The following is a 13,555-nucleotide window of genomic DNA, read 5'->3' as shown; positions in this document are numbered from 1 at the left end:
GTTCTCCTAGTACTGCCTAGATAGGTGCTTAGGCTATCTAGGCAATACCACTTCAGTCTGATGGTGTTTATTAGGAATATTGTTAATGTTCAACACTATGAATTTTATGTCCCTTCCAGGGTGTGCTGATTTGCATCTCCTGGACATGTTGACTCCTATTGAAAGGAAACGGCAGGGGTATATCCATGAACTCATTGTAACAGAAGAAAACTATGTGAATGACCTTCAGTTAGTAACAGAGGTGAGGCTAATTGTGCATATTTTATAAATTGTTCAGCTTGGGTCATAAGTGAATGAATTTTGTAACGTTCTGAGCTCTAGTAACATGTTGAGTGTTGTATGAAAATTTCTGTGGGTTAATGTTTGTAAAACCAAACCAGTCAGTTCAGTGACCAATTATGAAACTTGCAACATAACCTGCTTTATTTATTAAAGAAACCTGTTTTTGTTCATTAAGCCATGATTCTTGAAATACATATGCACAGATTTTCTTCCGGAGAAAATGGTCGCTTTGGAAGTTGGACTCTGTGGCATTATACCCCAAACCCCATCCTCCTCAGGCGCCATCCCCAAAATCTTCAGGTATTTCTCAATCCAGAGCTGGCAACCCTACTCTTCTATGTTTTACTGCCCATCCTTTAAGATTATCAGATAAGGCCCTGCTAGGCCTCCTCCCTTCTTTGGAAGTTCAGCAGATCACAGCAAAGAGCAGGGCATTTTCAGTGGCAGCACCTCAATTTTTGAATGCCCTCCCCTGGAGCTTTGCCTGGCACGAGTTCAGATATATTATTGGCACAGGTGAAGATTCATTTGTTCTTCAAACCATGTAATGTGAAAGGTTTGTGTTTTTTTTAAGGGTCTGTTCATTTCTTGTTCTAGTTCTGAGGTTTACATTGCTAGTTTTAGAAATTATTGCTGTTTTATATCTTTATACTTGTTGTTTCTTTACTGGTTTTTACGTGTGTTGTAAGAAACTTGCATGAGTAGCAATCCCATTCCCTTCACCTTTGCTTCTCCCACTAGTTCTCTCAGAATCTCACTCTTTCTCCCCCACCCCACCGTCCTTTTGTTTACTCTCTCTCTCCATGCTGGTCACTTTCTTTCTGCAGTCATCACTCTCTGTTTCTTTTTCTGCCTCCCCATTCCATCAGTCTTTCTCTCTCTTTGTGTCCCCACCCCATCACTCTAAGCCAGCTCGGTGTAGTGGTTAAGAGCAGCTCTAATTTGGAGAACTAGGTTTGAGTCCCCACTCCTCCACATGCAGCCAGCTGGGTGCCTTGGGTCAGTCAGTTTTCTCAGAGCTGTTCTTGAAAGAGCTCTCTCAGCCCCACCTACCTCACAGGGTGTCTGTTGTGGGAGCAGGAAGGGAAGGAGATTGTAAGCCACTCGGAGACTCTGAGTGAAGGATGGGGTATAAATCTAACTCTTCTTCTCCTTCTTCTTCCCTCTACCGCTCTCTTGGTCTCCTGCTTTCTCCTCCCCCACAGCAACAGCAGTGTGAGCAATCCTCCCAGACACCCACCTGCTTTCCTCCCCCCTCACAGCTGCAACAGTGGTGACAGTGGCTTTCCAGGAATCACAATGGCTCTCCCAACTGCAGAGATCATTTCCTCTTAGGGTTGCCAGCTCCATGTTGGGGAATTCCTGGAGATTTGGGATTGGAAAGGTGAGGTTTGAGGAGGAAAGAGAATTCAGTAGGGTTTAATGCCATAGAGTTCACTCTCTAAAGCAGCCATTTTCTCCAAGGGAAATGACCTCTGTCATGTGGCGATCAGTTATAACTCCAGATGACCTCCAGTTCTCACCTGGATGTTGTTAATGCTAGTTCCCTTGGAAGAAATGGCTGCTCTGGAGGGTGGAGTCTATGTCATTATACCCTTCTGAAGTCCCTCCCCTCCTTAAAGCCCACCCTCCCCAGGCTCCACCTCTCATATAGCCAGGAATTTCCCAACATGGAGCTGGCAACACTGTTTCCTTCCCACCCAACAGCCAGCCTACCTTTATCTGTCCCTGTCTTTAACATTATTTATTTATCAGATTTATATCCCGCCCTCCACCGACAGGCTCAGGGCGGCTAACAACAGCCAGTTTGGTGTAGTGGTTAAGTGCACGGACTCTTATCTGGAAGAACCGGGTTTGATTCCCCACTCCTCCACTTGCACCTGCTGAGATGGCCTTGGGTCAGTCATAGCTTTCATAGAAGCTGTCTTTGAAAGGGCAGCTGTTGTAAAAGCACTCTCAGCCCCACCTATCTCACAGGTGTTTGTTGTGGGGGGGGGGGGAGGTAGAGGAGATTGTGACCACTCTGAGACTCTGAGATTCAGAGTATAGGGCAGGATATAAATCCAAAATCTTCTAAATCCAAAAAACATTAGCAATTTACAAATATATTAAAATTAACTGTATAGAAAACATTTCCATACATATTAAAAATCCAAGATGGCAAGCTTCTGATTTCCATTATATTAGTTCAGTGAGATTGTCGGTGCTGGAGGTAATAGCCACCTCCCCCTAACCATTAAAGGCGAGTTTGAATAGTTTGGTCTTACAGGCCCTGCGGAACTGTGGCAGGTCCCGCAGGGCCCTGTTGTTTTCAGGGAGGGCATTCCACATTCTGTCTCCTCCCCACCTGCACCCTTTACCTAAGAAAATTAGTCTTTCTCCACAGTGGATGCCAGAGCGCCTTCTCCTCTCCTGTTTTTTATCAGCACAACAACCTTGTGAGGTAGGTTAGGCTTAAAATATGTGACTGGTCCAAAATCACCCCCTGAACCTCTATAGCAAGATGGGGATCTAAACCTGGATCTCACATACCCTATTATGAAGATCTGCTCATGACCTGAGTTCGATCCCTGATGGAAGCTGGGTTTTCAGGTAGCTGACTCAGCTTTCCATCCTTCCGAGGTCAGTAAAATGAGTCTCCAGCTTGCTGGGGGGAAAGTGTAGATGACTGGGGAAGGCAATGGCAAACCACCCCATAAAAAGGTTGCCGTGAAAACGTTGTGAAAGCAACGTCACCCCAGAGTCAGAAATAACTGGTGCTTGCACAGGGGACCTTTCCTTTTCTTTCCTAGCTTATGTTTCCAGCTGTCATCAGCAGAAGGAGATCGTTCATTTCTGCAGGAAAGATGCCTAGAAGTGCTTCTCTGGGAACTTTTACAATCTGTTGTTGGGTTATCACACCAATATGAATGCAGCTGATTTTTAACAGTCTTAGTGCATACAGGCAAAAATATAAGTTGTTTTGTAATCAGGATAATTTGAAGAAAGTCTTTCAAGGGCGCAGTCTTGGAGAATTCATCAACACAAGGACAATTAACTATAAAAGTTAAAAGGTAAAGGTAGTCCCCTGTGCAAGCACCAGTTGTTTTCAACTCTGGTGTTTCATTGCTTTCACAATGTTTTCACAGCAGACTTTTTACGGGGTGGTTTGCCATTGCCTTCTCCAGTCATCTACACTTCCCCCCCCCCCCAGCAAGCTGGGTACTCATTTTACCGACCTCGGAAGGATGGAAGGCTGAGTCAACCTTGAGCCGGCTACCTGAACCAGCTTCTGCTGGGATCAAACTCAGGTCGTGAGCGAGGGCTCCAAATGCAGTATTGCAGCTTTACCACTCTGCACCATGGGGCTCTTCAGTTAACTATAACTGCACTGAAATCACTGACAAGGGATCAATAACATTAACAGATCCTCACAAATTTCATAGCAAGGTTAACTAATGCCTAATACCTATGTTTTTCACAATATAATCCTAGCATAGCTACAGCCATCTGTCCATTGAAAGTAATAGGATTTAACTCTGTTTAGGACTGAACTAAGTTTGAGTCCAGTGGCCCCTTTAAGACCAACTTTAAAACCTTTAAGACTGGGTATAAGCTTTAGTGTGCAAGCACACTTTATCAGATACATTGAAACAGTTTTTCTCAAGCCTTATATGTAGGTAGAGACTAGAGAAAAGGTGTGTGTGGGGGGGTAGATGTATGCTAATTTGAATGCTAATTTGCTGCTATTAACAACTGCTTTAATCCAGTCATAGCCAGTGTTCCCTCTAAACTGAGTTAGCATGAGCTAGCTCACAGATTTTTAGCCTCCAGCTCACACATTTTTGTCTTAGCTCAGGAAAATTGACCCCTGAACACAATTTATGCAGTAGCTCACAACTTTAATACCAGTAGCTGTCATGAGCCCTGACAAGGAGGAGCTGGAAGGGTTAACAGACCTGGAAGAGTTGCCAGCCAGTTCCTCAGCTGAACAAACAGCAGCTGGCCCATCAATCACTCTCTAGGCACTGGTGTCAGCTGTTGACAATCAGTCTCCTCCAAGCTCTCCTCCTCCCATCTCAAGAGTTCGAAATAGGCTCTGGAAAGAACTTTCAGAGCGAAGACATGAGGCACGCCAATGCTTCAGGTCTCTCAGCCCTGAGTTCTAGCAGAGTCACTGCCTCCCAGGCAGCAGGCTGATTGAGACTCCCATATAGCTCCCACCAAGGTCCTGGTAACCTTGTGGAAGCAACAAATCTGTTCTCTGCTTGCATCCACGCTCCTTCCTGATCCTGACCTGCTTGATTTCCTTGGCTTTTGGACATTGACTTCTGGTTCTGATTTGTGATTCTGCATTGGTGACTTGGCTCCTGCTTGACTTCCTGGACTTTGACCTTGGACTGGCTTTGGACTCCTGCCTGCCTGCACCCTGAGAATGTGACAGTAATGCACAAAGTAGAATTTTTGCTCACAAGATTCTGCAGCTTAGAGGGAACATAGTTCACAGCTATACTTATTGCCCAGTTACTTATATATCAGGAGGATACATAAGTTACTGGGTGATAAGTATAGCTGTGACTGGATTAAAGCAGTTGTTAATAGCAGCAAATTAGCATACAAATACAAGAGTTAACAAATAGATGTGAGAGCTAAGTTTGGGTCCAGTATGTTTGGCCTGTTAGCCACCCTGAGTCTGTTCATGGAGAGGGTGGGATATAAATCTGAAAATAATAATAATAGGCTGTATAGCTACTCATTGAGAGTAAGAGAGAGCCCACTGCTTTGTGGACTTCTGTGTTTGTGTACTGCCAGGACATACATTGTTGTTTCATTTTATTCTGATTGCTTTGGATGTGATCCAGATGAACTTACGGTTATTAAGGTCCCATTGATTTTAATCTGAAAGACAGTTGAGCAAATAGTGGTCTCGTGGTAGATTTGGGGGAGCAGCAACCTCTGGGTTTGCAGATCTTTAAAGCGAGATCTCAAAGGTAATGTAGACACCATGAACAAGTTTATTATACAGTCTTTTCCTTCTGAATCTACAGATCTTCCAGAAACCACTAATGGATTCAGAGCTGTTGACAGAAAAGGAAGGTGCTATGATTTTTGTAAATTGGAAGGAGCTAATTATGTGCAATATTAAACTACTGAAGTAAGTTGCTTTTTGAAAAAAATCATCAGCAGTAAGATTTATTGGGGAGGGTGTCTTCTCAAGATTTGCAATATTTTAACATGACATAGGAAGAAAAAGTATTGTGGAAAATTAAAATAACTGGCTTTTACTGTAGTTTATGTTTGGCTGCTGATGAAGTCTGAAATATGGGCAAAAAGGTGAGGCATAAGAAAAGTGCTTCTAGATAGGAAGGTTCCAACAAAACAAGAAACAACACAGTGTAAGGTTGAGCAATCACATAGATAACACCATGGACAAATCACTCCATTTCATAGAATCATAGAGTTGGAAGGGACCTCCAAGGTCATCTAGTCCAACTCCCTGCACAATGCAGGAAACCCACAAATACCTACCCCAAATTCACAGGATCTTCATTGCTGTCAGATGGCCATCTAGCCTCTGTTTAAAAACCTCCAAGGAAAGAGAGCCCACCACCTCCCGAGGAAGCCTGTTCCACTGAGGAATCGCTCTAATGTTCAGGAAGTTCTTCCTAATGTTGAGCTGGAAACTCTTTTAATTTCAACCCATTGGTTCTGGTCCTACCTTCTGGGGCCACAAAAAATAATTCCACACCATCCTCTATATCAGGGGTGGACAACGGTAGCTCTCCAAATGTTTTTTACCTACAATTCTCATCATTCCCAGCCATTGGCCATGCTGGCTGGGGCTGATGGGAGTTGTAGGCAAAAAAACATCTGGAGAGCTACTGTTGGCCACCCCTGCTCTATATGACAGCCCTTCAAGTACTTGAAGAAGGTGATCATATCACATCTCAGCCGCCTGCTCTCCAGGCTAAACATGCCCAGCTCCTTCAGCCTTTCCTCATAGGACGGTCTCCAGACCCCTCACCATCTTCGTTGTCCTCCTCTCGACCCGTTCCAGCTTGACTATATCTTTCTTAAAATGTGGTGCCCAAAACTGAACACAATACTCCATGTGAGGTCTTACCAGAGCAGAGTAAAGCGACAGCATCACTTCACGTGATTTGGACACTATACTTCTGTTGATACAGCCCAAAATTGCATTTGCCTTTTTAGCCACCGCATCACACTGTTGACTCATGTTCAGCGTATGATCCACTAAGACTTGTGTGATGACGCTTCAGTATGCACTATATTAATTCATTCACCAATATAAAGAAGTAACACACTTATTACACAGTGCAAATATTACAATCTGGCACAAGTTGGGTTTACAGATTTTAACATAATAATTCTCATAGTCTCTGGTTAGAGGATAATAATTGCAGTCCAGCCAGGAAAATTCTCATAGGCTTCTATGAACACAATTCAGGTGTGATGACATGCATCCTAGGTAAATTTTTGCATGTTTCAAGAGAAATTTTCTTTTTCTAGTCACCTTTTGTTCTGATTGGAATCACTGCTCAAATATTTCCTTCCTTAAAAAGTCAAGAACAATATATAGGCATTATAGCTTTCAGTAGATAGGAAAGTACAGATGTTTTGCAAAATGCAGTGCTTTAAGAATAATGTGTATTTGAAGGAAGCTTCTACCAGATCCAAATTAAAGGCAGATTTAAGTGAGCACATTTACAGAATTGTCCTAGGTAACTACCATTACAAATCCTACTTGCCAGTTTTGTTTTGTTTTCCTTATCTCAAGCTGTTTCGTTTGCTTGGTTTTGGTACAGATCTGCGGTGCTAGACTAGTCCTGTTTTTTTCATAAACTATTTTGAAAAAAACAAATACTGTAATGCTTAAAGAGCTGCTGTGGTTTGATGGCTAAAACTATTAATCAGAAAGTCCCCAGTTTGAATCTTACCACTTCCATAAATGTATTAGGTAGCCTTAGAAAGCTACCCTTTCTCAATATTCTATCTGCAATATGTAGATAATAGTACTGACATGCATACCAGGATGTCATAAGGCTTAGAACAAGATGACACATGTGAAGCACACTAATTAACTATATAATGCTTTGCTAAGTATCATTTCTTATATATTTGAGATGAATTCTCAGCTGTAGCAAAATCAATAGAATCCTGAAGCTCCTTTGACCACAACAAACTGTTTTATATTTTAATTGAATTCAAGAAAGCTTTTGAGGTTTCTACCACATCAGAAGTAGGATGGCAGGGACAAGCTCGTAAGGAAGAGATCTACTTGTAGATTTTTTAAAATATTCACAAATATTTTGCCATTCCACATCCCTGGAATTTCTAACTAGTGGCAACATAACAGTGAAACCATCACAAAGTTGAACGTATTCATGTGACAAAGTATATATATCATGTAAGAGAGAGGAAGGCAAAAGTGTGCATATAAGCCAACATCATAGGAGAATGGCTGCTAACATGGGACATTTTGGAAAATGTTAATTCATAGGGTTGCCATAAGTCAGAAGTGACTTGATGACACAATACACATACATAAACCAACATACTCTTAGAGGAGAAAGAAATGGGAAAATTGACAGAAGGAACAACAATAAATACAACCATTCCTTCCTTCATTCTCTAAATCTATATCCCACTCTTTCTCCAAGTTACTCAAAATATGGTTCAAGGAGGTGTTTGAATCTAGCTCTCCACAGTCCAAATCCAATATTATAACCATTAGAACACATTGTGGTGTGTACAGATAACAGTACAAATATCCTGTTCTCCCCTCACCCTGAGATGTTTTCATCGGGCTATGCCTCACAATTCTGAACATTGTCTTAGCTCACCTAACCTGGTCTTCGATCCTTCCAGTTTTTGTCCACAGTTTTGCTTGTCTTAGGAAGGAGGGCAGGTTGTTCCCCTTGAGGGTTTTAGATAGTTTCCATTTTTATCTTTATACTGGAGGCGTGGACTTTCTTTCCTCCAGGTGTGTAGTTACTTATCATCTTCAGCAAAAGACCTTGTCTTTTAGTCTTACCTCTTCTGTCTTGTTACCTCAACCACATTCCCATACCCCAGAAAGAAGAAATGACCTTCCCTCAGTTGGTTACCACTTAACTCTCTTGGTTGCCTAAATAACCAACTGGTCACCATCTATAATTCTGTTCTGTACATGGTTCATTACATTATTATCTGAATCCAATCCATTTTAAAGATATATTGAAAGATGTTCCGGTAGGAGAAGTCAGTTAGCTAGAGGAGATTAGAGCTCATGCTATCCTTTTCATTAATTTACTACTCAAATGATGGCAGTTCAGTTGTTCCATAATTTTTATTACAGCAATAAATTTCTACTGGTTTAATGTGCATTTATTCACCTTTAGCACATTTAATAATCTCTCTGCTATTCTTCTGCTTTGTGCTTAGGGCATTGCGTGTTCGTAAGAAAATGTCAGGAGAAAGGATGCCAGTAAAAATGATAGGAGACATTCTGACAGCTCAGCTTCCGCACATGCAGCCTTACATCAGATTCTGTAGCTGTCAGCTTAATGGGGCTGCCCTCATCCAGCAGAAAACAGATGAAATTCCCGAGTTCAAGGAATTTGTTAAAGTAAGAGAATATCAGTATTGGTACTTTATGTTCATTGCAGGAGCTCACTCACTTACTTCTTGGTGTGTTATGAACCCTTGATGTGTAACAAATGTAAACAAAGCACCTTCACTTTTCAACTTTTTCTTTTCTTCATCTTTTACTATTCACAACTGTGGCTCAAGAAGCCAAGTCCTTCAGATTCTCTGGAGGATGCCCACATTTTGTCATGCTTTCATAAGCTGTGAACAACCACTAACAATGAATTCTAGGATTTCCAGCATGTCCTTTCCATTCTAAGTGCTATCAGGACACCACCTTTGGCTAAATGCAGAGTGTGCAGAAAGAGAGAGAGAGGCAATTTTATGTTATACTTCGATAAACAAGCTATGAACATTTTTGTTATTTTAGAGATTAGCTATGGACCCTCGCTGCAAAGGGATGCCCTTGTCAAGCTTTCTGCTAAAGCCTATGCAACGAGTTACGCGATATCCTCTAATAATAAAAAATGTAAGTATTTTTAGTGGCATGTGGAAATGAGGTATCAGAACTGCTATAATTGAAAAATGAGAGTCAAATTCTGCTTTTTAAAATTGGGGTACCCATTTGATGTAAAATAGCTTTATCAGAAGAATGGACCCCGTGTTTCTGGATAGGGAGATAATTCAAATGAGTGCTGATCAGATCCAGGGGCTGAATCCAGCAGTAATTTTCTGCTAGTAGAAGGTGCTCCCATCACTCGAATGGCACTTTCCAACCTCTCCCCTCCCACTGCAGCCTACTGAGCTCCCTGAAATGTTCCTCCTGAGTGACAATGAATGACAAGAGCTGCATGAGGGATGAATTGCAAGTTTGTAAGTACAAGGAAGAACTGGTGAAAATTGATGCTTTTCCATTAATGGAAGCAGAGAGTAAACTAAGATTTTTTTAAACTTATTTAGAGATGTGATTTGTTTAATAATTTTTGTTTTGTAACAAACATTTTGTAACATTGTTGGATGCTTATTTATGCGTATTTGGTAGAGCAAGATGGACTAAATCTGGTAAAAGGAATAGGTTTTGTAACTTTGTAAGAAACTGAAACTATTCATCTTCCTGAAGATATTAGAAAATACTCCTGAAAACCATCCAGATCATAGCCATTTGAAACATGCGTTGGAGAAAGCAGAGGAACTTTGTTCTCAGGTCAATGAAGGTGTACGTGAGAAGGAGAATTCAGACAGACTTGAATGGATACAGGCTCACGTTCAGTGTGAAGGATTATCTGAGGTAAACCTGCAGCTCTGCTAAAAAGTATTGCATCAGAGTATGCTTATTAGTTTTCCAATGTAGCCTTATGAAATAATGTAGCAATTTTCACAAGTTAAAATTTTGCACTGCTCTTCACTAATCTTTTTAAATCAGCTAATTTTCTCTTTCTTTTCCCCTATTTTATTGACTTCTACCCAAATATTGCCTTCTCCTCCCATGATGAAATTAAAGTTGCCATTTCTGTTCAGTCCATAACTTTTCTTCATAGTAGTAGTATATCCACCCTCCTAATAAGCTAATTTTACATCAAGTTTGTTGAAGCTCATTTTCATCCCAGATTGTGGGAAAAACCCAATGAACTATTACTTCTGTATCACTCCAATATAATTTGTGAGTTCTAGCAATGTCTTAAGTAACACTTCCATTTCAAGCTACAGCAAGAAGGATTTATGAATTACTTCAGAGGCAAGCAGGCTGTGGTCAAGTGCTGGTATCCGTTGTGTCAGAGTGAATATTGAGTCCCTTGGCAGAAGACTGCAAGGCCCAGAGAACAGGAGGCAACAATTGAACCCTATTGCCACACACTCTACAGGTTTCTCCTTTGACAGTACAGAATGCCTTGTCCTTAGAACACTAGGTGAAATAGTAGAGTTGAGTTTCCAGGCAGATGCTAGTATCTGGATCTATAAGACTGGATTCTTGTAAGCCTTCTGAGAAGTTTAATTAGGAAGGGGAAAATTAATATATGTTTTTTGTTTAACATTCTCCATCACCAAGGTGCTCATAGTTCTAATGAAATGGGAAAGAGCCTCATGTCATGCATTGAAACATGATATCTGTGTTCCTGGGCTTAGCTTTAAATACTCCTTGTGGTATACTGTGATAAGCTGCAGAATTACCGTATTTTTTGGACTATAAGACTCACTTCCCCCCCCAAAAAAAGTGGGGGGAAAAGTGTGTGCGTCTTATAGGCTGAAGGTACGTACCTTCGGGGGGGGGGGGGCGATCTGCTGCCTCTTCCTCCGATCCGGCGCTTCCCCGCTCCTGCCTGCCTGGCTCCATCTTCTTCAGGCAGGCGCTGGGATCGCTCCACGTGGCCCCAGCGCTTTGCAAGCGCCGGCTGCGGAGGGGGCAGCGTGCTTCCTACTTCCCTGTGTGCCTGCCTTCAGCTGTGATGTTTAAAGCAAGCGCTGGGATTGGAGGGGGGAGGGAGCGATCCCAGCGCTTGCTTTAAACATCACAGCTGAAGGCAGGCACACAGGGAAGTAGAAAGCATGCTGCCCTCGCCACAGCCGGCGCTCGCAAAGCGCTGCGTTTGCGGAGGGGGCGGGTGCTTCCTACTTGCCTGTGTTTCTGCCTTCAGCTGTGATGTTTAAAGCAAGCGCTGGGATTGGAGGGGGGAGGGAGCGATCCCAGCGCTTGCTTTAAACATCACAGCTGAAGGCAGGGACACAGGCAAGTAGGAAGCACACTGCCCCCTCCGCAGCCGGCGCTTGCGAAGCGCTGGGGCCACGTGGAGCGATCCCAGTGCTTGCCTGAAGAAGATGGAGCCAGGCAGGCAGGCGCGGGGAAGCGCCGGATCGGAGGAAGAGGCAGCGGATCGCCCCCCAGGAGGAAGGTGCGTCCTATCCTCCGGAGCGCCTTATGGTGCGAAAAATACGGTACTTTGAATCATCTGTTGTGGTTGGGGGGGATAGAAGGAAGGAGAAGTGGGATGGCTGTGTGGTGCTTTGCATTGACTGTGATGCTAACCATGAATGCAGTATGTAATATAACAGTTTTCTGGAGCATTTAAGTGACAAAAACAAAACAAACTGCAGAAGCACCACATGGATTTTTTTTTTAAACGAGGGAGCTGTAATTTGTAATGTGCTGAATGTATTGAAATCCTGCTTTGAGAATGGCCAGTTCTGAAAAATTTGGTTGAGCAGGATACTAACAGGCTGCTATTCCAATTCCTGTTGATCACTTGGGGAGGATATTTATTGCTTACGCGAGCGCTGTTGAGTAGAGAAGCCAGGTGAAAGTCAAGTATAAGGTAACCTTAAAAAGCAGAACTGGGTCAGCAAGTAGCAAAAAAGTCAGCATGGGTCAGTTTATTTTAAATAAACATTTCTAGCTTTAATAACTCATTACTCCTGTCTTCTATGCCAACCACAGCCTCAGATAAAATTATCAGGCATTGATACTTGTACCTTCTTCCTCACTCTCATAAGCAAGCTCAACTTTCCTTCATAAGTCCAAAGGAGCAGCTGTAGCAAAAATAGTAAGTTCTGCCAGACCACTAAGCAGATGCATTTCCTGATGAGACCATAATATTAGCTGCCATTTTTGCGAAAGGAACCAAAGTAGTTGTCATAATTTCAGCAGCATCCAATAATACAACAATAAGTATATTTTATACATTTCACTGTTGTTGTTTTTTCCCCTTCAGCAACTTGTTTTTAATTCTGTTACAAACTGTTTGGGGCCACGCAAATTTCTGCACAGCGGGAAACTCTACAAGGCCAAGAGCAACAAGGAATTGTATGGCTTTCTGTTCAACGACTTCCTCCTGCTAACACAGATAATAAAACCTCTTGGTTCATCTGGCTCAGATAAGGTTTTTAGCCCCAAGTCAAATCTGCAGTATAAAATGTACAAAACAGTAAGTACTACTTCAAAGTAAACTGGTGATATTTTGATGACAATCCAAAGACTAAAGTATAGAAAGTAATGCTGGTTGTTGCTGCATATGGGCTACCTCATTAGACATAATTCTTATATAGAGCTCACTTTTGTGCACAAAAAACCACATACACACTACATATACACTACAATATGTAACAAACCAAAATGGGTCTGTTGTGCTCTATGTATATGTAGTGAGGAACCAAATTTCACTCACAGTTTCCTGTTGCACATGAATGCAGTGAAATAGACAGGTGAATGTGTCACATAACCATGAACTCACCATACTTGTATACAGCAGAGATAAATGTCCATTTAGGAGGTAAATAAATTTAGCTAATCTCTGTTCATATCATGATAAATGTAGTTTGTTTGTTATACTTCTATATTGCAAGTGGGCTCAGGGCAGATTACAACCAATCAAAATAGTTAGAATACAGCTCCAAGAAATCAATAAATCACAACACAATATCAGGACAACAAAACATTATCAAGATGGCAATTACCAGAAACTCCTGGTTGAGACAGTGTATATGCCAAATGGATTGGGTTAGGCAATAGATACTGACCACCTATAACCTATCTCCATACAGGGGAGAAGCAAGGCAGTGTGGGAGACAGGGAAGGTCATTATACAAGGGCGTCTGCTGCCTCAGTCAATTATCTCTTGAATTCCTACGAAAGTCATACTGAGTGATGTTGATCAACAAGTTCTGACGATTTTCACATGGAAATACATGATGTTTCTCTTTCTAAGGAGAAGTC

General features: G+C 42.0%; 1 protein-coding gene across 3 annotated transcripts in view; it reads left to right on the top strand.

The window, feature by feature from the left end:
- Positions 1-13,555, top strand: part of ITSN1 (intersectin 1) — a 197,760-nt gene that overhangs the window by 168,340 nt on the left and 15,865 nt on the right. For all 3 annotated transcript variants that reach the window (XM_060234313.1, XM_060234314.1, XM_060234315.1), the window contains 6 exons: positions 120-241; positions 5,310-5,416; positions 8,707-8,890; positions 9,281-9,379; positions 9,971-10,138; positions 12,555-12,767. In XM_060234313.1, the coding sequence (XP_060090296.1) occupies positions 120-241; positions 5,310-5,416; positions 8,707-8,890; positions 9,281-9,379; positions 9,971-10,138; positions 12,555-12,767 (893 nt within the window). The remainder of the gene's footprint in view (positions 1-119; positions 242-5,309; positions 5,417-8,706; positions 8,891-9,280; positions 9,380-9,970; positions 10,139-12,554; positions 12,768-13,555) is intronic.

The sequence above is a fragment of the Heteronotia binoei genome, chromosome 3, assembly GCF_032191835.1.
Source record: "Heteronotia binoei isolate CCM8104 ecotype False Entrance Well chromosome 3, APGP_CSIRO_Hbin_v1, whole genome shotgun sequence".
NCBI classification, from domain to species: domain Eukaryota; kingdom Metazoa; phylum Chordata; class Lepidosauria; order Squamata; family Gekkonidae; genus Heteronotia; species Heteronotia binoei.
Note: the sequence above shows the minus strand (reverse complement) of the source record. Positions and strands in the feature narration are given on the sequence as shown.